The sequence below is a fragment of the Notolepis coatsorum genome (genome assembly GCF_963971535.1).
Source record: "Notolepis coatsorum genome assembly, chromosome: 10".
NCBI lineage: Eukaryota > Metazoa > Chordata > Actinopteri > Aulopiformes > Paralepididae > Notolepis > Notolepis coatsorum.
Window position 1 is genome coordinate 43141059 of NC_140174.1, and position 27234 is coordinate 43168292.

Genomic DNA, 27234 nt, shown 5'->3' on the forward strand with positions numbered 1-27234 from the left:
CGCACATGCACACACACACACATACAGTACACAAACACACACACAGGCGTGCACACACACACACACACTCTTGCTCACGCCGTCTCATACCATGTCTCAGTGTCAAAGTGGGTCGGAACATTGTCTATTCGGAGATTCATCTAAACGATGACTACAACTCTCTTATCTGCCCTGTTGTGTGCGTGCATGTGTGCCTACTGTATGGTAGCATGTATGCATGCATATTGTGTGAATGTGTGCTTGTGTGTCTTTGGGTGTGTGGAAGTGGGATATTAGGGTGTGAGTGTATGTTGCTGCTACTGTGTGTGTGCGTGTGCATGTGTGTGTGCATGTGTGTGTGTGTGTGTGTGTGTGTGTGTGTGTGTGTGTGTGTGTGTGTGTGTGCAGGTCTCCCTATTGGGTATAGGGTGGCAGGTATGGGATAACACCATCACTAGGGGGACATGACAACACCAACACAGGGGGGAGGGAGTAGGGAGCTACAGGGCACATAGAAACAGGGGAGGAGGGGACTGGTTGCAGAGGTCTGCTGGGAGAAGCAGGCGGGCATCAGGGCGAACAACACGGGGGAAAGGCGGGGAGGGGGTCTGGAAGAGTCTCTTGCTGTTGTTTTGGTTCCATAAAGTCACAAAAAAATATGTTGAACATCTGGAGTCTGGTACAGCGAGGCGAGGGACCACTGGAGAGGGCTGGCATGAGGATCGTCTCGGGAGTCCACTAATACCCCTAGGAAGGCAGGACAGAGAGACATTTAGATTTTCATTTAGTAATTTAGCTGAAGCTTTTATCCAAAGCGATATACACCTACGGGAGGCTGCAATTCGAAACTGGCCACCGTAAATGTCCAAACCCCCCCACCCCCACCCCCTCCTAATAGACAGTCTCCTCCCCACCGTATGTATATATTCTCTCCCCATCGTATGTATATTTCTCTCCCACCCGCCCACCCCCTCCTAATGTACAGTCTCCTCCCCACCGTATGTATATATTCTCTCCCCACCGTATGTATATTTCTCTCCCACCCACCCACCCCCTCCTAATGTACAGTCTTCTCCCCATCATATGTATATACTCTCTGTCAGGATCTATGGGTAACAGTACTGTATATTTGCATATCATATATGTCACAAATGGAACAGTACTATATACCTGTATGTCATGTATGTCCCTATGTCATAAATGTCATGATGTCATATATGTTGTGTATGTCATAAATGTCACTATGAATTGAAAATGGGGGACCATGATGTAAACAAGACAAACGTCTTTCTCTGGTCTGCATCCCCTTAACAATTGTATGTATTGAGCCGTACTGTATTGTACCCATTCTGCAATCTGTTAAATAAAGTTTTCATTCATTCATTCATTCATACAAGTTCTGTATGACAAGTCAGCAGGAAGGAAGGAGGAAGGGATATAGAATGAAAGAGAGGAAGGGAGGGAGGAAGGAAAGAAGAAAAATTAAGTGTTTTCAAGTTTATCTTGAGGTTGTTTATTACTAGTTAGTTACTATTTACTATTATTAGTCTTTACCTTTTCTAATTGCATCCTAAATAGCTTTAATCCTTCTGTACCCTTCTGTTCACTGAAAACACACGCACACAAACAATGGGCCCCCTCCTCACCTCTCCTCCTTCGCCACCCTGCTCCATCCCTCCATACTCTCCCTGGGGGAACAGAGAGAGGGGAAGAATTGTCAAGAAACTACAAAGAGCAATGTGAAGACGGTCCTCAAGCATCGACATCATTTCCCACTAGCAGCGCCTCATTCTAGTGTTCATCTACTAAAGCATCAAGCAGTGTTGGGGAGCAGTTAACTACATGTAGTTAAATTACTAGTTTAACTACATTTTTGCAGTAGTTGGGTGGTAGTTTAACTACATTCAAATTTCTGTATTTTGTTCAGGGCTACTTTGGGTCGTGTTGTTTTAGGTAGTAACTACATATTTCCCAAGAAATTTATCATTTTGCTGATTGCATTTCAACAATCGCTCCCTGTCCTCTCCTTAGAACCACTACAGAATATACCCTATTGGGACTCATGCATAGCAACAACATCATTATGTCATCAACATAAATTTTTAATCAGTTGTTAAATCAGGCGTGTATGAAGAACATAATGTGTGGGCATATAGTTGTGTACAGTTAAGTATTCTTCTTCATATAGTTTGATTATGGATATTGGATTATTGTATATTGGAATTTGTCTTGTCTGTGTGTGTGCGTACTAGTCCATGTTTCCAGTCCTTTGTGCTGTTTACTTGTAATGTTATATGTTATGATGTAAGTATTATATTGCACAGTCACAATGTATGTTTTTTCTAGCTACTTCAATACTGTAGCTAATTGGGGATCCTAATAAACTAAACCAAAACACACCGTCTGGCCCGCTCGGGATCCGGAAATCCAACACACCCACACCTACAGTACTTTATTGTATCAGTTCCGTCGTTGCAAAACTCTGACTCTGATTGTCATAATTTTCCCTCAATGTACTTTTGAAAAAGTATTTTTTGAGAGTAGTCGAGATGTAGTTTAACTTCCTCTCATTGTGAAGTAGCTGGTAGCTTAGTGAACCACAGTTATATACTCGTACGGGCAATTGCGTCTCGCTCTTCGCCATATCGAGATATACCTCATCTCCTGTACCTACTGTACTACATGAACGAAAACAAAACACCCTTGCACTTGACCAGGCCCCGCCCCAGTGACCTCCTATAAGTCACCAGGCGTGGTCATATTCGCCCTTCCTCTTTTTTCGTTTTCCATCATGGACGTGCTTTGCACCCTGTGTAACTAGTGTTATGAAATGCAAAGAGAAATTGAACAATGTTGGGTTTTCGCCGGAGATTTGCCAGCCCCTGGAATCTTCTCGGCATGTTCCAACGGCACGTCGGGTCTGTCCTGGGGTTTCCTCGTCTTTTGACAGCAGATCAAGGGACGACGTGCGATGTGTAGCTATCGGGTTACCTCGCACTCAGGTAGGCTCTGTGCCATCAGGCATTAACGCTGGTGTTAGTAATACTGCTTGTTGTCCTGTGAGAGGACAACCGAGTTGTGTATTGGCGCAAGGGGCAGGATATCTGGGTAAACGTGACTTTGAGTTGGACGTTTTCCAGGCTATCCTGGAGCGCGCTGCTAATACTAATGCTATAATGCTGGGTCACTGTTCTAATGTTCCCCGCTGTGGGATGTCACCGCTTTTCCCTCCTCTTAACCGGTCCATTGATGAAGGTCAGACGGTAGCTAATGTGGGGGGTTTTGCTGAGACTTATTTACCCTTTTTACGGGTGAATGGGTTGACAATAGGGCGCAGGGCAGGTGTGCCTTGGCTGGAGAGCCAGGTAGCATCGATCCTGTGCCGCGGCGGGGTTGAACGGTGTCCCACCCGGCAGCCGACGCTTGAGAGCAAGTCGGTATGGACTGATGATGTTTATACTGCCATAGGATGGAATTTAGCTGCGGCCAGTGTCGTGGCTCAGCTGATTGTTTTTCTATCCACATTAGCGTCAGGTAGTGGGGCTACGGGGCCAGCCGACGCTGAAAACATCGTGCATGTTTTTGGGGTTATAGAAATCTTGAATCAGTCGCAAGCTATAACCGCAGGGAGGATCAGGATGCTATCAACACTTGTTACTAGGCATCTCTGGTTGGAGCAGTCTTCCTTTGGGGAGGAGGAAAGGTTTCTTCTCCTTTTTTTTTTTGATCCACTTTTTCTCCCATTTTCTATATTTTCTCCCATCCCAATTTCGTATCATCCAATTCAACCCTCCCCTGTCACAAACGCTGTTTCTTGCCTCATACATAGCACAAGTCCCCTCCGGTACTTGAGGTAACAGCAGTCGCATCTTTTCACCTGCGCAGCTCGATCTCTCAGTGGCGAGGAGTAACGCGTGGGAGGCTCACGCTGCCCCCGACACTTCCTGATTCTACTGCGCAGGCGCACCAACCGACCTGTAGGAGTCGCTGTCCACAACGCCCGATCCCCAGATCAGTTTCCCACCCCCTAATACGGCCAATGTGTATTAGTACGGACGACCAGCTAAACTGAAAGCAATGTGGAGCGCTGGGATCGAACAGGCGATCCCAGCGTCTCAGCATTCGTGGCGAGCGCCTTGCCCACTACGCCACGTAGCCGCCCTAGGTTTCTTCTCCTTAAGGCTCTTCTTTCCGCGGAAGGACTTTTTTGTCGTCCTGCGGAAACGCGGCGGTATTTGGCCTGGGCCCCACACCGCCTCACGCTATGCAGCCAGAGGTGAGAGCACGGCCTCGTCAGCGACTGTGGCGAGGCCCTCGACCAGCGGCCATGTTTCCCCCGCCGGAGGTACCCTGGGCGTTACGTCAACAGGTGTCCACAAGGCCGACAGCCTTGGCGGCCGAGGGATCGGCTACATTGGATGAGCACGGCCTAAGAAACCGTCGCCGTCCTGCTGTGTGCAGCCCGCTCTCCGATCACTCCCTCCCCCAACACCAGCGGAAGGGGCTCTGATTTGTTTTCTTTGGCTGCGGGCCGCGGGCCTTCAGTGAAGCGCTTGCGTCCCCACGTTTCGCTTCTCATGGGGACAGGGGCTGACACCCAGTTGATGGCTGAGCCTGGGTCTGTCCGTGAGAATGTTGTGCTGTCACGTGGCTCCCTCGTCACGCGTTATGCGTCTGCAATTGGTGAGCCTGGTGTTACGTCTGTCACCTTCAAAGGTTGTCAGCAGGGGGACTCGAGGCCTCTTCGAAAGAATGCTCAGCGCGGGTTTCCCCGACCTCGCCTTCGCCAGGCCGGGTATCACGTTGGTGCCTCCCACTCCTGCAAGATTGGCAGTGGTCTCGCAGGCGCGCGTGATTTGGGTGGTAGTAATATCACTGCAGGGCTACGGTGTGTAGGAACCCATGGGGGCCTCACACCTTGCATGTCCAGCTGCAGAACAACTCCTCAGCATGTTCTGGAGGGGTGTTCAGGGGGGGAGCTTTTGTCACCTGGTATGATGTCAGCTTCTCCCATATCAAACCGGTCCTTTCTGTCGGGGTCCCCCCTTGGGTGCGATTGCCTCGTGGGTTGTATCAGGGACCGTTGTCCCGACTACACGAAACACCCTGCCGGCACGGTTGGCGGGTTCAGAGTTGGCTACGCACAGCGGGATGGACCGGGCCGCCTATCTACAGTTCCTTGCGGACCAGCGCCAAATGGCGGCGGGTGCGCTCTGGGAGTATCATCACATATGGCTTCAGCAGTGCCATATGTCGAAGTGGATGGAGAGAACGTTGAGGCAGGGGCTTGTCTTGCAGTTCGCACAACCCCACCCTCCGTTTTCAGGTTTGGTGCAGACCCTGTTGTCAGGGTCGGCAGCAGTGACAGCTCTGGCCGACGAGATCCAATCTCTGTTGGCGAAGCAAGGCGTAGTCGTGGTCCCACGGGAGGACGCAATGTCGGGCGTCTACTCCCGTTATTTTCTGGTGCCCAAAAAAACGGGAGGTGTCAGACCTATACTGGATCTGTCCACGTTCAATCGTCTGATTGTGGCGAGACGGTTCAGAATGTTGACCGTCAAACACCTGTTAAACGCTGTCAGGGTGGGGGACTGGTTCACCTCCATAGACCTGAAGGATGCGTATTTTCACATCCCGATTTACCCTCCTCACAGGAAGTTCCTACGGTTCCTGTTTCAGGGCGTGGTGTACGAATACCAGAGGTTGCCGTTCGGCTACTCTCTGGCCCCCCGCACATTCACCAAGTGCGTACAGACCGCGCTGGAGCCTCTACGTCGTCAGGGGATACGAATTATTTTCTATCTCGACGACATTCTGCTCCTCAGCCGGTCGGAGGAGGTCGCCAGGTCTCATACCAGGCTGGTGGTGGAATTCCTCACCAAGCTGGGTTTTGCTTTGAACTGGAAGAAGAGTACGCCTCTTCCCAGTCAACAGGTGGAGTACTTGGGCTTGGTTCTAAGCTCAAAGCCCATGAGGGCAACCCTCTCGGAGCAGCGGCGAGTGTCTATCCTCGACGCGCTCAGGGGTCTCCGTCCTGGCGGGACGGTTACGCCGCTGTATGTGATGCGCCTGCTCGGTATGATGTCATCTGCTCACTCTGTGGTCCCTCTTGGCCTCCTCTTCATGAGGAGGATACAGAGGTGGTTTTCCAGTATGAAAATAGACCCGGTTAGAGACAAGTGGAAACGGTTGAAGGTTCCCTTGTCAATACGGGGGGATCTCGCCTACTGGAGGAGGCCTGGTGCCCTCACCAGCGGGGTCCCCATGGGCAGCAGGCGGTCACATGTCACGGTCTTCACCGACGCCTCCCTCACGGGATGGGGGGGGACGTGTCGGACCGACGCAGTGGGGGGCAGCTGGACGGTCCATGCTGCCCGGTCTGCCATGCACATCAATGTGTTGGAATTGAAGGCGGTCCTCCTGGTCCTCAAACGGCTCGGCCACTTGGTGGTGGGCGAGCACGTCTTGGTCAGGACGGACAGCATGACAGCAGCGGCGTATATCAACAGACAGGGTGGAGTACACTCCATCCGTCTGCACCGGGCGGCGATCGAGCTCTGGCTGTGGGCGTCTCGCAATCTGCGCAGCCTGAGGGTGCTCCACATCCCTGGCAGGGAGAATGTGGGCGCAGATGTGATGTCGTGGGGCGGTCCTCGTCACAACGAGTGGGGACTACGTCCAGACATAGTCAGACAGGTCTGGGACCGCTTCGGGGAAGCCTCGTGGATCTGTTTGCGAGTAGACAGTTCCACCAGTGCCCCTTGTGGTTCTCGGTCAGTCGGGGGGACGATCCTCCCTGTATCCATGGCCGCCTGGGCTTCTGTACGCTTTTCCCCCCATACATCTGATAGGTCAGTTGTTGGAGCGGGTGCGTTGGGAGCGCAGGACCTTGATCCTGATTGCGCCGGACTGGGGCGCAGCTGTGTGGTTCCCGGTCCTGATCCAGCTTTTGGTAGCCCCGCCGTGGCCTGTTCCTTGGTCATCGCGAGCCCTCTCTCAAGCGCACGGGTCTCTGTGGCAGTTCCCTGTGCTGGGCCAGCCGCTGATGGTTTGGCTGGTGAGAGGGTGAGTCTGGAGAGGATGGACCCTTCTGTGGTCGACACCATCCGGAACGGGCATGCTCCCTCCACTATCGCGGTTACGCGGGTAGGTGGCGTATTTTCCAAAAGTGGTGTAAGGTGGGGGGCTGGGACCCGGTGTCCTGCCCCCTGGATGCTGTCCTTATCTTCCTTCAGTCTATTTTTGATAAACTGTCGGCCTCGACGGTGAGGGTATATGCTGCGGCTATATCCTCTTGTCGAGGGGTTTGAGGGCGTTACGTTGTTCAGCCACCCTCTTGTGAAGCGTTTCCTGCTTAGCACTCGGCGCCTTAAGCCAGTGAAACGTTCTCTGTCTCCGAGTTGGGATCTTCAACTGGTCCTCGGCCGGTTGTCCGAGGCCCCGTTTGAGCCTCTTGAGCAGGCGTCTTTGGAACAGCTGTCTTTCAAGACTGCTTTCCTGCTGGCCATCACCTCCGCTAAGCGCGTGGGTGAGCTCTGTGCTCTCTCGGTGCGGCCTGAGTGCTTGTCTATTCGTGTCAATAGCGGTGCGACTCTGAGGCCTAATCCAGTCTTCGTGCCAAAGAATATCCGGAGCTCTTTTTGCTCCAGGGATATTGTGGTTCAGGCGTTTCATCCGCCTCCTCACGCTGATGAGTTAGAGGCGAGCCTTCACCTGTCGTGTCCAGTCCGGGCTTTGGTGGTTTACCTCAGCCGGACTCAGGACTTCAGGGCTACCGAACAGCTCTTTGTTTGTTACGGTGGCTCTCGCGCTGGTAAGGCACTGTCGAAACAGCACCTGTCACATTGGTTGTGCGAGGGCATTGCCCTTTGCTACACGTTGGCTGGGCTGGCCCCCCCTGGGGGGGTCAGGGCGCACTCCACTCGTGGGGTGGCGGCCTCTGCAGCCTTGTTAGGGGGGGCCTCGGTGGAGGACATCTGTGCTGCGGCCTCCTGGTCCTCCCCGGGTCCCTTCGTTAGGTTTTACCTCATGGACATGACTGGTGTTGTGGGTGTTGTGTCACACATGGTCCGCCTGCGCTGTGCGTTTTGGGGTTCTAGTTCCCTCTTTTTTGCACTTGGGTGGAGTTGACTGCCGCCCCCTCTTCACTAGGAAGGGGGGGGTGACGGGACTCCCCTCCCCCCTGGTGGTAGGGCTTGCGGGTCCTCAGGGGGTGTATTTGTCGGGCCTCGCGTCTGCTCTGCCCCATATCTCGATATGGCGAAGAGCGAGATGCGATTGCCAGTACGAGTATATAACGACCTAGTTATATGAGTACTGGCTGAGCGTCTCGCTCTTAGCGCGCCCTGAGGTCCCTTGAGGGTTTTTCCCTCTGATGGAAAACTTTTCCAGAGGAAGGGCGAGTATGACCACGCCTGGTGACTTATAGGAGGTCACTGGGGTGGGGCCTGGTCAAGTGCAAGGGTGTTTTGTTTTTTGTTCATGTAGTACAGTAGGTACAGGAGATGAGGTTTATCTCGATATGGCGAAGAGCGAGACGCTCAGCCAGTACTCATATAACTAGGTTATATACACATAACCTATCGTTTTAGAGTTGTTTCCCCAACACTGGCAGTTAGACCCGAGGACCATGCCATAGAGTCCTAAGGGATGTCATTGTTATTATGGGTGCAACTCTTTCATTATGTCATGCTTATGGCAAAGCTATTCTGAGCAGTGAGAATAGTAAGTTATTGTTATTTAAATGTTTTGACTGGTTGCAGAGGAGTATGGTATATGAGCAAATGGTACCGGATTTACATTATTGCCCATTCAGAACATCTTCATTGCTCATCTGTCATCTACTGATGATATAACAGGGTTGGAACGCACTCATGATGACGCATCCATAATTACGTAGTAGTACGTAGGAATATGCATGCATACACTATAGGCCTATACTCACCTCTTTCTAGTATGCCTAACTATTGTCCTAATTACCACTGAAATACATATGATGGTGAGGTCACACTATACCTCCCTCAGCAGCGGTACATCATGCAATTATACTGTATCTCATGAATATGTTACGACTCTGTTATGTCACAAGCATGATGCATTCACAGGCAAGTAACGAAGGCGTTCCGAATGTCCAGTTACCATAAATCGTTACCAAACAAACTGTAGCCTATAACCTTCGCTGACCAGGCTCTACAGCCATGCACAGACCTCCCCTTCCCTTACATCTGGCCTGAGCATAGAAGCTGAAGTGCATGCTGTGAATATAGAAGTATGATCTCATTATGCTAGAGATGCAGGGGGACAATAGATGTACAGTATATAGCTTTATTATACACTATTTGTGTTGAAAATAGCACAGGATTTGTTGTACCTTACTAAACACATATGGGAATGTTAGGGGTGTCAATAGTAACACAATTTAAAGCCAGGTTGTCTTTTTTATTTTAAATGTATTTATTTATTTAAAAATGAATTTATTATTATTATATAAAAATGTTTAGATGCAGAGCACTTACTCACTCACTCATTCATTAACTGATTCAGTCACTGATTCAGTCATTCACACTTAGCCACTCTGCCCCTAGTGGCGGCTCACATGCATGACAACTTTGTGTAAAACCAGTTCAATCTTCCCATTTATGACACCGTGTGTCCTTGTTAGAACACGTCTGCATGTGTTTAGTTAGGGACAGCCCATCCCTGGTTAGAAATGGACCCAGAGCAAAGTATATATCGATTAACCACACCAGTGAGTGAGCGTCCGAGGGGTCAGAGGACAGTGTTTTGAGATACTGTGGAACGTACGTGTGGCTTGTACATTCGGCTATAGGCCTATACAGTGGCGTCATGCCCATTCAATCTGGTGCCCCACCAGATTTTTTATTGATTTGATTTTAAATGTTTTATTTTATTACTATTATTTTTATAATTTTGTGAGTCAAACGTCTTATTCTAATTATTCTAAAAACAATCCCCCCAACGTCTTTGAATATACTGTATATGTCAAATTGCAGAAAATTGCATCATTATAAAAAAATAAATTAATCCCATGTCCCCCGCTCTAATTGTGCCCCCCCCCTAGAATTTTGGCTTGCATGACGCCCCTGGCTATACATCCAAAATGGTTGGATGTTATACTGTAAATGGTTTAAATCTGTCTCTTCCATTCTTGATGCTCAAGCTCACTTATTTTGTGTGTATACTGGTAGTTATTGAGCATGCAGGGTACCCCTCCCCCTCTCTATCTCTCCTTGACCCCCACACATGATGACCTATAACCTATGACCCCCACAAGGTACGGTCCAATAGGCACCTCGTATACAGGCTCGTATACAGGCTCCTCCTACCAGGGCAACACGAGAGAGAGAGAGACACAAACGACACAAACAATAACTGGTTAGCAAAACAACAACAACAACAACAACAACAACAACAACAACAACAACAACATCAAGAGCAGCACAGAACAACACAACACAGTCACAGACAGAAGCAGCACAACATGACATCATAGCATAACAAAATCAATAACGCCACAACATTTAGGAAATATAATAGAAAGCGGTGCACAAAGAAAGTGGGAGTTAGATGAAGAAACATCTAACCTATTCCATATGGAGGCCTGACAACAGGATTCAAATCATACCCGAGAAAGGCTGCCAATATCAGCTTGATTGTGAGTTCCCTCGTGTGTTAAAATGAATACAGTAGAGGCCTTGCACGGAATGTTGGTGTAGTTCTCTTTCTTCCAGTATGGCTGCCTATAACCATTGGTATTGGCGTTGGTATTCAAAAGAAAATGCCACATTTCTGTGCAGTGGTAGAGTAGGTAATAACACTGGAAAAACCATGACCGTAGTAGTTCATTATGTTTTTGTTGAGATATTTCTATATCAACACATAGCAACCATGTGATTTGCACAGAGCAACCGTTGTCTCTTTCATTGCCATATACAAAACAATGGTTGCTAATGTTACAAGCAGCCATGTTGGAAGACAGATAACTACTAAAACATTGTGTGCCTCTATTTTGCGTACAATTTGAACCCTGGTTGACAAAGTAGCAAAACATCAATACGCAGTACAAATACACAATGGTTCACAGCTTTAAATCACGTCTGCAAATCAGAGTTATGTTTGCACTAGGATCTCCATTTATCCATAAGGGATAAATGTTTATTAGATTATCTCTTTAAAAATAAATGTGAAAATATCACAAGCCATTACTTTCTGCATTTTACCTTCTGATTTATATGGGTGTGTCTGTATATTTTGTTCAATGAAAGAACATGACTATTATGTGATCCACTCCATTTCAGTTGGGGCTTAATGTGGGCAACAGCTTTATCTATTGGCTTACCACAGAACCTCCTGTCTTTATTGACTATGATATCATTATCATCATCATCATCGGTATTAGTTGCTCGAGGAGAATGACTTTTGAGTTATATGTATATGTATTTTTTATATTTAAATGTTGTATTATTCCCAAATTATTATTACTATTTCTATTATTCTCTTTTTTCCCCTGCCTGTACCTCCCCTCCCCCTCCCCCATGCTGCTATGACACCTGCATTTCCCCAATTGATTAATAAAGGAACACTTGACAGTGGAAGACCACCCTTAGTCATTGGGATCCAGTATGTCATGGCAACTGACCTGGTTGACTGCGGCGACGTTCTCGACCCCCTCCCCACCCTGTGAGAGGTCGGCTCCGGCAACTGCTGTGTCTCCGACGATGTTGGCCTGCTCGTTGCTCCTGTTGGCCACTAGGGTACAGAGAAGGGCAGTCTTCACACAGTTTCAGTGGAATTCTAATGTCTTCAGACAGTTTCAGTGGAATTCTATTGTCTTCACATAGTTTCAGTGGAATTCTTGTCGTCACACAGTTTCAGTGGGGACCCTGATGTAAACAAGACGAAAGTCTTTCTCTGGTCTGCATCCCCTTAACAATTGTGTGTATTGAGCCGTACTGTATTGTACCCATTCTGCAATCTGTTAATAAAAATGTCAATCAATCAATCAATGTTGCTAAATAACAGCTTTTTAATATCCTGTTGCAGTGCTAGAATCATTAGAAGAAATGGGTCGGTGTTGTCAGTGTTCCAAAATGACTTCCCAGAGACAAATCATGAAGTCACACTCCTATGCAGAGCTGTCACTATGCCTGTATGTCACAGCTTGCTAAACACCTCTGCCTAAGAGAGCCTGCAGAAGATCCGGACATCTGCAAACAAAAATTATATTATAACTTTGAAAATGCACGCATATAATCTATCCACACCTGTCTGTACTTACAGTACCTGCACATAGTCCTTTTACACATCTGTAGATACTATATCTATATTGGTACATATCTATACTGTTACTAGTTACGCTGATGGCCAGTATGACTACTACCATACTATACCTGTATCATTGTACATATTATACTACAACTCTGTACATACATCTGATTAGCACTACACTCAGTAGTACTAATTTGTATATTTTGTACCCAGTTTGTAATGTATATTGCTGTTGCACTTTATTGTTACATTTGCACTCTGGTTAAGGGACGTGCACAGGACTTTAGAACGGCAGGTGCCCAAAAAGGAGAAAAGGGCACTAAGTATGAAATGTAATTTTTGGGGTTAATACAAGTCTATGGTACATTCAGTTTCACCACTAGATGTCACCAAAACTACATAGTGTCCCTTTAATAACACAATATGTAGCCTGCCTCGCGAGAGAGAGAGAGTGAGAGAGAGAGAGAGAGAGAGAGAGAGAGAGAGAGAGAGAGAGAGAGAGAGAGAGAGAGAGAGAGAGCTACGTGATTTTCCTAGCAGACAGGGAGGGGCTGGGGAGGGGTGATCCGGCGACGTGTTTCAACAGAGCCGCGCATCTTGCAAGTGAGGTGGTGAGACCGTGAGATGAGAATGTGATAAAGCAATGCCACCGCGGTATGAATAATAAGAAATGTAGTATGGGGGAAGTGCAGTGTTGCCACTTCTAGCCTGCCTGCCTGATTGCATGAGAGAAAAGCATGGACAATCACAACTTCACAAGGCATGCCCAAAATATACAGTGCACTGCAAACCCGACATTTTATTTTGTTGGGCAAATACCTTACCTGATGATGAAGTGTACTCTTGCTTTGTTTTAGTTGAAATAGTAACTGTAAAAAAAGAGGTCTCGACTCGAGTGTGAGCTCAACAGCTGGATATCAATTTCGGCTGTCAGCGCTCGGTTTACGTCAGGCGTGTTCGAGATGGGATAGGCAGACGCAGATCAGCGCAGGTTTTACTACGGCCTCGCCAAGCGCGTTGCATGACGGTTAGAATGTTGTCCGACTTGCTCTGAAAATCTGACGAGACGAGGCGCGGAACTCTCGCGGGAGCGAGCCACGCACAGCCTTCAGAACGAGGCGCCACAGTACAGGCGTGTTCGAGATGGGATAGGCGGACGCAGATCTGCGCAGGTTTTTACTACGGCCTCGCCAAGCGCGTTGCATGACGGTTAGAATGTTGTCCGACTTGCTCTGAAAATCTGACGAGACGAGACGCGGAACTCTCGCGGGAGCGAGCCACGCACAGCCTTCAGAGCGAGGCTCCACAGTACCTCTCAGCCGGCTGCTCCCGGCTGGGAAGCGACTTGCTACGGTCGCGCAAAGCGCCTATTGGCTCAGAAAAGTTGTCAGTCACCAGCCACGTGACAGCCAGGGAGTTATGAGACTTTTGATTGATTGATTGATTGAAAACTTTATTATGTTATGCGTTATCATCATATCATCATGATAAACTTCAAGCTGTCAGACACACACACACACACACATACACACATGCGTCGTCTGTTTTGCCTCAATACTGTATATATAATTTTGTTTTGCCTCAATATACACAGTATACATATATATATATTGATGCAAAACAGAATTATTCAGCAGTGTGTTGTGTGTGCGTGCGGCCAGGAGCGCGCAACAAGATGGTATACATTATGGCAGTGGTTCTCAAACTGTGGTACGCGTACCACTAGTGGTACTTGGTGGTACTGCTGGTGGTACTTGAAAAAATAAAAATATTTAAAAATATATTTAAAAAAAAATTACAAAAATGTGCAGTCAGGCCACTGAACTTAGAAGCAGGCCAGGCCAGTGTTTCTAGTTGCAGATAGTTAGATAACCTAAGTGGGGAACAACCAGGAGATCACTGTGACAGAGAGTAATGCAGTCTAAACCTTTATTCAACTTCAGCCCTGACATTTTTGTAATGTCAGAAAAATATGAAATACTCCCACTTTTCTGAAGAGTTGTTGTTACATCTGACATTACAAAAAACTAAAAATCCATCTAAATCTGTGTTGTTGCTAATCATTGACACATTTACTTTGCATTTGATATATTGAAAATATTTTACTTGTGTTTTTTTAACAATAATTTGTGATGCCATCACACAAACTGGCATTTAAAGGGTTACAATTCGAAAATGTATTGAATATGTGTTTTCTTCTTCTTTTTTTTTTACAATAATTTGTGATGCCCATCACAAACACTGGCATTTAAAGGGTAAAATGTGTGTGTGTGTGTGTGTGTGTGTGTGTGTGTGTGTGTGTGTGTGTGTGTGTGTGTGTGTGTGTGTGTGTGTGTGTGTGTGTGTGTGTGTGTGTGTGTGAGAGGGAGAGAATTAAGTACATTTTCTGAAATACAGTTGTTCTTAATTTTCTGAGAATGTTAGTTATTATGTTCTTAATGCCCCTTGCATTGTATGAGTTGTGTGAAGAGTTTGCTAGTTCTAGTGCTACCCCTTTGTACATTGTGGCTGTGTCTGACAAAAGTTAACGATAAATAATGGTATTAGGAATACATTTGCCTCCTGCGTGAACTGTGCATAGCTGAATAGACTGTATTTTAACGTCGGCCATATGGTGGTACTTGGAGAGCCAGCTACGTTCTCAGGTGGTACTTGGTGTAAAAAGTTTGAGAACCACTGCATTATGGTATATGAATAGTATATTCCACTATAGCAGTATATGGTGTGAATCTGATCTAATTTTCTAACATTTGAATCTGATCTAATTTTGCACACGGCCATCGCATTATAATGAGCTGGACAGGGCGGTTAGGTGGTCGAGCGGAGATTGCGTTCGTCACCAGCCCCGGAGCTGTGAGCTTGGTTCGCCTGTTCGAATCCAGCTCACAGCTCCGGGGTTGTCACCAGCTTGGCTGGCCGTCTGCACTGATACAATTGGCTGTATCAGAGGGTGGGAGAAGCTGGCGGGGTGGGTCCGGGTCGTTGTAAACAGCGACTCCTACAGTTCGGTCGGGGCGCCTGCTAAGCGCGGATTGGACGTGAGGGGGATAGTGTGGTCCTCCCACACGCTACGCCCTCTCAATGAGAATCCGCGCTGCCAGGTGAAAAGAAGCGGTGATTGGCTGGACGTGTGTCGGAGGAAGCACGTGGTAGCCTCCACTCTCCCAAAATGATCTGACTGTGGGGGGTAAAGCGCAGCGACCAGGAAGGGACTGGGAATTGGCATACGACTAACATTGGGATGGGAGAAAATCGGAGGAAAATGGAGGGGGAAAAAGACCAAAAAAAAAAAAATAATAATAATGAGCTGGACAGGTGTGTAATGTGTGTGTGGTGACGTGAAAGCGTATCTGCCATGCGAGACTAGGCGAGAGGCTCTCGTGAAATCGGAAGTGTCCGCCTTTTTAACTCCTCCCCCGGCTTCACTCGGCTACTCTCGTCTACTTTCTAGGCGAACCGAAATCCATCTCGAACACGCCTGTTATCTCATCATCACCCACCCACGTGCTATGTGTAAATAATAGGTCCTTCCAGGAGAGGGGTGGCATTTCTCTCTCTTTCTTTACCTAATATTTAGATTCTATCGTGACATCTTTCATTTGGAAGGGCAGGGCAGTCTATCTATATGTGCAACAGTAAAAAAAGAAAAAAAGAAAGGGGGGCATAAAAAGGGCACTTTCTAATGAAAAATGAAAAAGGCAGGTGCCCGGGCACGCCTTCATGTCTATGTGTGCACGTGCCTGCTCTGGTTGGATGCCAAACTTATTTTCGTTGTACTGTGCTTGCTGTATAATGACAATACATTTTAGTCTAATCTAATCTAATGACAGAAATCTAGTAAAATATTTTAAATCTTTTATTTTTTATTATTTTTCATATATTATAATGATATAAATCTTCCGGGAGTTTTTAATATAAATTCTCTGCTAATTTTATGCCTATGTCTATTTTGTGTCTATATCACTGCTGTGAAACACGCTCTACAAATAAACAGACACCTCTATGCCTTACCTGTGTTTACTCCTGACACTACTCCCTCCTTTGTCTTACTGCCTGTGGGGAGTGAGAGAGCGAGAGAGAGAGAGAGAGAGAGAGAGAGAGAGAGTGAGTGAGAGAGAGAGAGAGAGAGAGAGAGAGAGAGAGAGTTAGAGAGAGTTAGAGAGAATTAATCATACACATCGCATTCATTCATATGGATTGGAGCCCACAGAACATACAATCGAGGACCCTGATGTAAACAAGACAAGTCTTTTTCTGGTCTGCATCCTCTTAGCAGTTGTTTGTATTGAGCCGTACTGTATTGTACCCATTCTGCAATCTCCATGTTTCGATTCCACCCATTGTGGACAGAAGCACGGATATATCCGTGGCAAGTTGTTATTGCTTTTATTCCATTTTAATAACCTATTCAAGGTTGCCGAGCAGCACTGCAGATTTACCCTACTCTTTGAATTCGAGAAGGTGCAATACCGGCCAGATCCTCTTAGGGGCGCTATCGCGATAATGCAGTGTGCCCGGTGGCTGAACGGTGGACTATTTTTTTTTACTTTCAATGGAGTTTTATGTTAGCTCGATTCTGGATCTGCAGCCTGTAGCTTGGATTACGTTTTGCATCGCAGATTTCACTATGCAATAAGGGGATTTATCATCAGCCAATGGACATATCGATCTACCAGATGGCGATCGATAACGGGGAAATGATCGGGGGGATCCCACCGGCCCACGGTAAGATCTTTTTCACGTAAAGTACATCCTGATCGGGCCTTGTTTTGATAGCCATCCATCCGATCTGCCTATGTGGCTAGTTAGACGAACACGGTTATTGATAATCAATAATAAGAAACAACGTCCCCCGCCCCCCCCCCCCTTTCATGCATACATGCTTGAGGATCGTGCCGATCATATGCAGTTTGAGTTTTAACTGTAGCATCTGTAAAACGGAAATGCCATTGGATATAACGTTAGCAGCTATTAGCCCTATATCTAGCCTCCAGAAAATATACTAGACCAAATCCCGTATAACGCTTATATTCATGGCGCTATAAAATGAGAACGTATTGATGAAATTCTTTTTCTTTAAGCCATTTTGAAGGGACGGTTTATGGACTCAATTGACAATGAGAATGGACAGATAGCAATACTATAAAGTATAGATTTATCTCTACAAACAGCCTCACGTCTGTTTACATTTCCCGGTCCTCTTGAGATTAATTAGACTCATCCCAGTGGCCGCCAATGTGTTAACACTTTAAGGACCAGCCACGAGTTAACTCGTGTTTCGATTCCACCCGTTGAGGACCAGAGCCACGAGTTAACAGGAAAATAATTTTTTTTACTGTCTGGGGCGTTTCATATGAGCCTGGATCCCAGCCGAACATCCTCCATCTTTGATCACGTTACGGAACGCAGATTTAAGCCTGGAATAATGGGATTTATGATCAGCCAATGGACATATCAATCTACCAGATGCCGATGAATAATGACGAAATGCTGCCGGCGAACACATGGGCTGACGGTAGGATACTATTCACCCAAATTACAGCCGGATTGGACATTGTTATAACACGCAAGCGATCGATCAGTGAATATGGCTACTTGAACGCACACTGTATTGCTAATCAATAATACTGATTGGCGTCCCCCGCCGCCCCCATTTCATCCATAGATGCTCTGTAATAGTCCGGATGCTAAGCAGTTTGTTTTATTTCATTCGTATATATACAACAGAAATGGCGTTTGATATAACGTGACTAGCCTTTAGCCTCATATCTAGCTTCCCAGAAAAAAGACGAGACGAAAACTGCAATAAAGCTTATATTCACGACGCTATAAAATGACAACCAACTGATGGATTTTTATTTTCTTTAAGCCATTATGAAGGCACGGTTTATGCACTCAAGTGACAATGAGAATGGACAGATAGCAATACTATAAAGTATATATATAGCTGTTAGAAAGTACATCGGTTTGTTGACAAACCCTGGTCGTCCAGAACCATATTATACTGCAAACCGTGGTCGCCAATGTGTTAATAAAGTTTTCAATCAATCAATAATAATAATAATAATAATAATAATAATAATATATTTGATTTGTAGGGCGCTTTATAGTTGTGGAACAAATCTCAAAGCGCTACATTTTAAAAGAACATAAAAGCTAGCAAGAGAGTAAAAAAAAGGAATGTAAAATAAGCAAGACTAAAACTAGTAAGGAGTAAAAAGAACACTATGAACTAGTAAAAGAGTAGAAAAAACATAAAATAAGAAGGGCTAAAACTGGTAAAAGAACATAAAATGTGTGGAGCTAAAACTAGCATTTTCTGGTGAGAATGTCCAGCAGCTTTTAGAGGTCATCACATCTGAAATGAAGAAATTGAAGGAATGGTTTGATAGAAACAAATTATCATTGAACTTGAGCAAAACTAAAATTATGTTGTTTGGAAACTGTAGATTGGATACTCAGGTACAAGTTAAAATAAATGATGTGATTATTGAAAGAGTTTATGAAAATAAATTCCTAGGTGTAATAATAGACCATAAAATCTGTTGGAAACCTCACATAAAACATGTCCAATCTAAACTCTCACGAAGCATTTCAGTCATGAGTAAAGTAAAGCACATTCTGGATAGAAAATCACTCTACATTCTCTACTGTTCACTAGTTTTACCATATTTAAATTACTGTGCTGAAGTCTGGGGAAACAATTATAAGTCTACACTACAACCACTTTTTATACTCCAAAAAAGGGCCATAAGGATAGTTCACATTGCAGGTTATCGTGATCACACTAACATATTGTTTTTGGAGTCAAAGACATTGAAGTTAAATGATCTTGTGGAATTTAAAACGGCACAATTAATGTATAAAGCGAAAAGTCATGCACTTCCAAGAAACATTCAAGAATTGTTCTTTGATAGGGAGGGAGGTTATAATCTGAGGGGAGAACACAATTTAAAAGTGCTAAATGTACGCACTACCATGAGAAGACACTGCATCTCGATATGTGGAGTGAAACTGTGGAACAGTCTAAATGTGGTGCTAAAGAAATGTCCAAACATGAGACAATTACATTTACATTTTACATTTAGTCATTTAGCTGACGCTTTTATCCAAAGCGACTTACAAGTTCTGTACGACAAGCCATCAGAAAGGGCACAACTCTATCAGCTGAGCAACAACAGTGTTGAGTGCTACAGTGTAGGTTAGTTTATTAGGACAAGTGCATGACAGTACGGTTCTGTATCGTTAGTGGCTTAGCTTGGCTTCGCCTTCTGCACTATCTCGCGTACGTGCACGCGTACTGAATAAACCACAAATGTACCTCTAATACCAGTATTAGTCTGACCACACCCCTCATCAGCTTACCTTCATAAGCAGGTGTGTGGTCACCTGCTCTCCTTCTTCTCGCTTTCACCACAAGGAAGAGGTGCCTCGGTAGATCCCCACACTTGACACCATGATGGAAGAAATTGGATTAGGAACAGCTTGGGAAACAAGGATACGTTGACATCATATCTTTATTTTCTCTCTCACTATTTTCGAGAAAATACGGCGATATTGTCTTCGTACTGGAGTGTCTAGAAGATGATGATCATTCTACGAACCCTCCACCGGTTTTCGTATTGGGAGCACGCCGCTGCATGCTTCTCAACTGCAGTTCCTTGCTGTGTTTGTTGGGGTGAAACCTGTCAGGCCACAGCTGAACTGTCGGACATGCCGCTGTTGTGAGGAGCGGTGCGTTCCAGGTTGGGTGAGTAGTGTTTGCTGGCGGGCTCCACTTGTCTGTTAGTGCTATGGGGGCTACTAGACAAAGTTTATGGAAACCGGCCCCAGGCTAGGGTCCTTTGTTTAGCCGTCTAGGCGACAGAAGGCCTTGGTCTGGCGACCATTATAGTTTTAACTAGTGGGCCGCGACCATTGACACTGGTGATCCCTGTGTGTTCTGGACGAGTGGATTCTCTCTGTCACCGTGTTAAGACCCCATCTTTCATATCCAAATGAGAGTATTCCTTCACGAGGGGATATGTGCATGTAATGTGCGATAGCGGCAGATTCATGTTCAAAGTCAGCTATACAGGCCAGTTGGTACTGTGCTGATTCCGCCGGACGTGTTATTGTCACCGTTGTGAAGCGGTGTTGACGTCTTGTTTTCCCTTTTCTCTTAAAAAGTGAGGAGGGTTCAGAACGGCGGCCTGTCTGGGTGAGTGTTATGTCATTGTTTACATGTTCATAGCTTACGGTTAGCCGGTCGGTGGCCTGGCGCGGGGTAGCTTGGCTTCTCGCGCGCCGCCGGGAGCTCGCTCCTGATCGCGTGCGTCGTAGATCGGCGTCTCGCGAGCGGAAGCGATAGCACCCGAACGGCTGGAGCGGCCGTTAGCTTGATGCTATTCTGTTGAACGTGCTTTGATTTTTAACATGTTTTACACTTTTGACCACGACGTCATCCTTGACAGGGGATGTTCGTCAACCCTGCCCGAGCCTAGACGGGGATTGCGTCAACAAAGAGGACTGTAGCGACTGGTGGAGCGGCGACGCTGCCCGGATCGAACAACACGGGACGCTTGTGACTGCACTTCGCTGATCTGCGTTCCGGGCAGGTACGGGGTTGGCCAGACCCTCATAACACGTCTTCTGGTTTTACCTTGCTAAATGTATTGTGAATGACGGTGTTTTTTCCCAAAACGTGTGTTGTTGCAATGCATTTGAGATACGTTGCGGGTTGTGTGTGAGCTGTTTTTGTCACTGGCAGTAGCTTCTCCGTGCAGGTCGTGATGTATTGATCTGGTTGTTGTGTGAGAAACATCATGGTGTTTATGTGTACCGTGTACTCACTACTAAGGCAACTAACCTATGAAGCTATGCTTGGTGACGAGTGAGTAAAAGAATGTTCTTTCTCAGACTGTAATGACAATGGACAGTGAGTTCACACATTAACAGGTTTTCCTGTTTTAACTGGCCGTATTGAGGGTAAAATAGGAGGATTGTGTTTTTCCCCCCCCGGTTCCCTGGGGACTTTATCACCTCCTATCAGACATGTTGTGCATTAATTGTGTCTTTTGTGTGGTAGGGATACGATGTAACTCTCAGCTTGATTGCTGAGGTTGTGCTAAATCTGCTGGAGAAACTTATTTCCTAAAGGGAAATTGGTTTGGTTGCTGTCGTGTGCTTAGCAAGGCCTGTGGTCGATACTAATCAAGAATGATGTATTCTCTCATTGTGATGATGATGGGTTGTGTGTGTCATGTGACCTACAACTGGGTTGTACTGGCCACAGAAGCACATGTGTATGTTGGACCGGGGTTCTTAGAGCCCTCTCTATTCTGTGTTTTTCCTTAGTAAAAATCAGATAGCAGGTTAGCTCGTGTGCTGTGTGGAGCTGTGAAACGCTTCATGGAGCTGACTATGACTGTGTCATATTCTCTTTTTGTCGTTACGTCGTATCATGGGTGTGGGGTCGTAAAGGGGTGAACTGGTAACCTTTCCTCTCCCCGTTGTTCTGTCGGTCAGGGGCAGTGTTGTGCTAGTTACTGAAAAATAGTAACTCAGTTACTTTACTAGTTACTTCATTTCAAAGTAACTTCGTTACTGTACTAGTTACTTACACCCAAAAGTAATGAGTTACTGTGAAAAGTAACTATTTAGTTATTTAAAAAAAAATAAAAAAAATAAATTGCTCAAGTCCCATGCCCCATATACTCAAAATCGGTTGATCAACTTGACAGTTTCCATTCACATCACCGAACTCTGCTAAGCAATGTGGTCTAGAGCGTTTCATTATATATTCCCTCCCCGCTGTATGTATATTTCTCTCCCACCCACCCACCCCCTCCTAATGTACAGTCCCCTCCCCATCATATGTATATACTCTGTCAGGATCTAGGGGTAACAGTACTGTATATTTGAATACCGCTTATGTCACAAATGTATCAGTACTAAATACCTATATGTCCCTATGCCATAAATGTCATGTATGTTGTGTATGTCATAAATGTCTATATGAATTGAAAATGGGGGACCCTGATGGAAACAAGACAAACGTCTTTCTCAGGTCTGCATCCCCTTAACAATTGTATGTATTGAGCCGTACTGTATTGTACCCATTCTGCAATCTGTTAAATAAAGTTTTCATTCATTCATTCATTCATCCATTCATTAATTCATTCATAACCATCTTGCAGCGTTGTTATCAAAGCATTGCAACGTTAGAATAGTTAGGATATCAATTGTGCATGAAAGGACTATATTTATATTGTTTGATTAGTATTATGAGATTTCGTACAGTCAAAATCCGTTGATCTTGAGTTTCAGTGAACACATTGCACTCACCGTCACCAGTCTGCGGTGGTCGAGATGTAACGTTAGTCCAGTTGACTCCAGCAGCCCTTCAAACATGTTCTTTATCTCGTTTCCATGTTGTATATTAATTATCTCTCCAAGTAGTTGCTAAATGGTTTGTTAGTTCGTTATTATTACTGCGTTCTTATTATGTAGATTCATAGCGAGCGTCCTCTTGTTGTTTACTGTAGAGAGCGCCTATTTCTTTCAGAACGTCAGTGGCCAATCAGAAGTGCGAAACCAGAATGAGGCTACGGAAAGAAATAATAATAATAATAATACTTCGTTTTATATAGCGCCTTTCAGTCTACAGTAAACAAAACAAACGCAGGCGAAATAAGGACGCTCGCTATGAATCTACATAAAAAGAACGCAGTAACGAACTAACAAACCATTCAGTAACGTAAGTAGCGTTACTGAATTTCAAAAGTAATGCGTTAGAGTACTAGTTGCGGCAAAAAGTAACTTCGTTTCTGTAACGCGTTACTTTGTAACGCGTTAGTCCCAACACTGGTCAGGGGTACACCCCCTGTCCTTCAAGGTTCCCGTCACGTGGCGGTTCGGCACGTTACGGGGGGGGGGGGGGGGGGGGGGGGGGAGGGAGTTCCTGGTCCCACGGCCTGGTATATTGGGCGTGTGCACCGCAGGAATTCCCCCGCCATAGAGTACGTCACCGTGCGCGTCTCTGTTGGTAGGACTTCCGTGTGCTGTTCAGGTCCATGTGATGGATCTGTTTTCAGGGGGGGGTGGTCAGGGCTCCTCCTCACCAAGCGCCTACTCAGGCCTTCTGTGAGTTCGGACTCCTTCTTCCATGTGATCCATGTGAGGAAGCCTCCATCAGAGTACAGAGCCTTCCTCCTCAGATTGTCAAAGTGAGTGGACCCTCTAGAAGGGTCCTTTTCTATTGTATGTATATTCGATTCAATTCGTTTATTGAGTGTGTATGGGTTCGGTGCCTCTTCCCCGGAGGCCCTAAAACCAGTTTTTTACATGGCTCAAGGTGCAATATATTCTTTTCAATCTGTACAGCTCGCGTGGGAAGTCTCTCTGGGGATCCCCGTCTCTTTCCTATGGGAGGGTGGTGGGATGTAAAAATGTGAACATTTTTTACCCCGGCTGTGTAGACTGGGATACATACTGTTGATGCTTCCTTCTTTCTATTCCAGGAGTGTTGGAGTTAGGGAGTGTCACACCCCTCTTGTCGTTCCCCTGGGCGCCTTGGGGATTCAATGGCAGGTCTAAATAGCCTGTTCATTGATGGGGGTGTGTCCCGACGCACGTATAGTGCTAGCTCGCTGTAAACAGGCGATTGACTGGCACGCCTTAGTTGCTTGTGGTTGAAACAGCGTTTTTATAAAGCAACTGAGATGGGGGTTTTTCCTCTTCCGGCGACCACATCCCATGACCTGGGTGGGTTGTCGACGGATCCTCGTTCATGTCTGGGGGATGATGACGGGATGGATCTGAACATATGTAGTGGGGTCTCACGCCCTTGGGGTGGGCCACCAGGCGCGGTTCGTCCCGACGTCTGGGTGGCGCCTTCTTTTCATGTTAAGATCAACACGCATATCTGCCCTTTTCCTGGGGCATGTCGGCGTGGTTAGGGCACGGGACTGGTTCTGGTCACGCTGGTCCAGATCAGTTGAACCCGTTGTCCGCCGGGGATGCAGATCTGCTGTTCTGGTACCCTGAGGGACTTGGGCTTTTTTCAGGGGGAAAAATGCCAGGTCGGTCTGGGTGTCACAGGGTTAAGCGCTATGGAGACCCTGGTTGGGTATGTTTTTACTCAGCACTGTCGTCATGGCTTACAGCCATGCCATTCTGTACGCGCTCGATCTCGTCGGATCTCGGCCGCTACACAGGTTGGTCCTGGTTAGTACTTGGTTGGGAGACCGCCGGGGAATACCAGGTACGGTGTGCTTAGGGGCTGGTTCTCCATTGTTTTTCGCTCCTCTCTCACGCATGGCGAAGAGGGGCCTGTGGGGGTGGTTTTTTGACCTCCTCTGGTGACCCTGTGCTTCCCGTACCGCCAGGCCCGGTCCGAAGTGATGTTTGCGACCCGTAGGCCTGGGTTAACCCTTTTTGGAAACTGAAACACTTGTACTGCGGTATAGCCGGTGTATACCCGCAGGTGTGTTTTGGAGTTTTTTCTTGAGGGGTTATAGGAACAACCACCGCATTGGGTAACACCGAGGTGGTTGATTCCCTGGTGTGTTGGAGCAGTGTCAACTCCCGGGTTCACCGGTTGAGGGTGCCCCTGCACGTTCATGACGTCTGCCAATCGTGTCAGCCTTCTCTGCCTCGACCCCTCTGGGTGGGGGTTGTTAAATGGAGGCTTGGTCATGCAACACCGCCAGCTTACGCTCCTTCCGCCGGGGCGGCTGTGTTCAGCTGTCCCCTCTGGCGCCTGTCTCGTCCGCAGTCTCCAGGCTAGGGTTAACAGCCTGTTGCCTGGTTTTTCCCCGGTGCGCTGCCTGCTTCCGTTGGTTAACCTTTTTTGTGTGCTTACGGCCATGCTGACTGCCTATTCTGCAGGGTCAGTGTGCCAGGCGGTGTACTATTGGGGGGACGGGGCCCGCTCGGCTTACTGGCCTGGTTGGTTCCGCCTGGGAATACCAGGTGCAGTAACTGAGGGGCCTTTGTCCGAATACGCTGGCGATGTGGGGGGCGGGGCACTACGTGCCCACCTGGTGGGGTCTTGATGCTGGCATCATGGACTTCTCCGGGCCCCCATTCCAGGGAGTCCAGTCCTTTTGGTGGGTCTGGGTCTTCCTTCGTGCTCCGCTGCTACGGCCTTGCCACGGGGTTGGGTTTGCCCTTGACCCCGTGATTCTGGGGGCAGTAACGAGGTTGTTCCTCCGTTCGTTCCCGGGTGGCATGCGGGTTGTGCGTGTGTGTAGTCGTGGGTCAAGCCACGGTCTGCTCACCCTGTGCGTTGAGTTGCTTGAGTGCCTCTTCGCACGGTCGGGTCCGTCGCCCTCCCGTGACGTCCCTAATAGGGGGGCTACCCTCCATTAGGGGGGGTCGGGGGGGCTCGGCCCTCCCTGTTCTGATGGTTTTGGGGGGCTGTCAGCGGGGTGTATTTGTCAGCCAAGTGGCTCCGCTTGGCCTCCCTTGTGCAGAAGGCGAAGCCAAGCTAAGCCACTAACGATACAGAACGTTAGGTTATGACTATAACCAAGTTCTGTTAGTTAGGGGCGATGCTTGGCTTCGGACGGCCGCTGCAGCCCTTGACCTCACCTTGTGGTGAAAGCTTGGGAAGGAGGAGAGCAGGTGACCACACACCTGCTTATGAAGGTAAGCTGATGAGGGGTGTGGTCAGACTAATACTGGTATTAGAGGTACATTTGTGGTTTATTCAGTACGCGTGCACGTACGCGAGATAGTGCAGAAGGCGAAGCCAAGCATCGCCCCTAACTAACAGAACTTGGTTATAGTCATAACCTAACGTTAGTTAGGGTTAGATATTTTTTTTTTTTTTTTTTTATTCAGATAATGGTTGAAGAAGTGCGTCTTTAGTCGACGGCGAAAGATTGGACGTGATTCGGCTGTCCTAACTGGGGTGGGTAGTTCATTCCACCATTGTGGGGCAAGGACTGAGAATAGGCGACTTCTCTTTGATGACCCTCCCGGAGCTCTGATAGGAGTAGGTCTGAGGCGGCCAGAAGATGCAGAGCGTAGGGGTCTTGAGGGTGTGTAGTTAGAGACCATTGACCGGGGGTAGGCGGGAGCGGTTCCCTTTGCCGCACGGTATGCTAGGTCGAGGGCCTTGAAGCGGATTCGTGCAGCAATGGGGAGCCAGTGCAGGTCCCTAAGAAGTGGGGTGACATGGGCCGACTTCGGTAGGTTTGAGATCAGGCGGGCCGCTGCGTTCTGAATTCAATTCAGTTCAATTCAGTTCAATTCAAACTGATGTATAAGGAAATGATGTTCACAAGGTACAGGGATGAGGAAGGGACTTGATATTCACGGGTGTTTACATTTTTATTTTATTTCTTTCATGTTTTACATATATAATTTTTGTTTTTTTGTTTTGCATATATATATATATTTTTTTCTTTTTTATGTTTTAAAATAGTACACTCATTTGAGTAGTGGAAAAGGGGTAGGATTAAATAAGTGTATACTTCTTCCTACTCCTTTTCGAACATGTAGATTGAGTTGTGTTTTGCTTTTGTTATTGTTTGTTTGTATTCATTGCATGTTCGAAATAAAGATTTCAAATCAAATAAAAAAAATCAACAAAAGGCTCCATTAAAAAAAAAGCACATAATCAATGAGGTTGAAAATGTCACCCTGTCTCAATTAATTCATCACCCTGACCCACCGTCATTTTGGCATCACAAAGCGACAATGTCACTGGATACATAAACAACAACAATAACAACATCAACAATACTACTAATAATAACAATAATAATAATAATAATAATAATAATAATAATAATAATAATAATAATAATAATAATAATAATAATAATAATAATAATAATAATAATAATAATAATAATAATAATAATAATAATAATAATAATAATAATAATAATAATAATAATAATAATAATAATTGTTCTGTCAACATATAGTTTATAAATGGTATAATAAATGGTTCAAACTGTCAAAATAAACTAG

General features: G+C 46.5%; 1 protein-coding gene across 1 annotated transcript in view; it reads right to left on the reverse strand.

The window, feature by feature from the left end:
* Nucleotides 1-341: 341 nt before the first annotated feature.
* sncgb (synuclein, gamma b (breast cancer-specific protein 1)) overlaps nt 342-27234 on the reverse strand; it is a gene marked incomplete at its 5' end in the record, with an annotated part of 30160 nt that continues 3267 nt past the window's right edge. The window contains 4 exon segments of the mRNA XM_084323506.1: nt 342-726; nt 1626-1667; nt 11639-11748; nt 16279-16316. Of these exon segments, the coding sequence (XP_084179632.1) occupies nt 718-726; nt 1626-1667; nt 11639-11748; nt 16279-16316 (199 nt within the window). The 3' untranslated portion in view covers nt 342-717.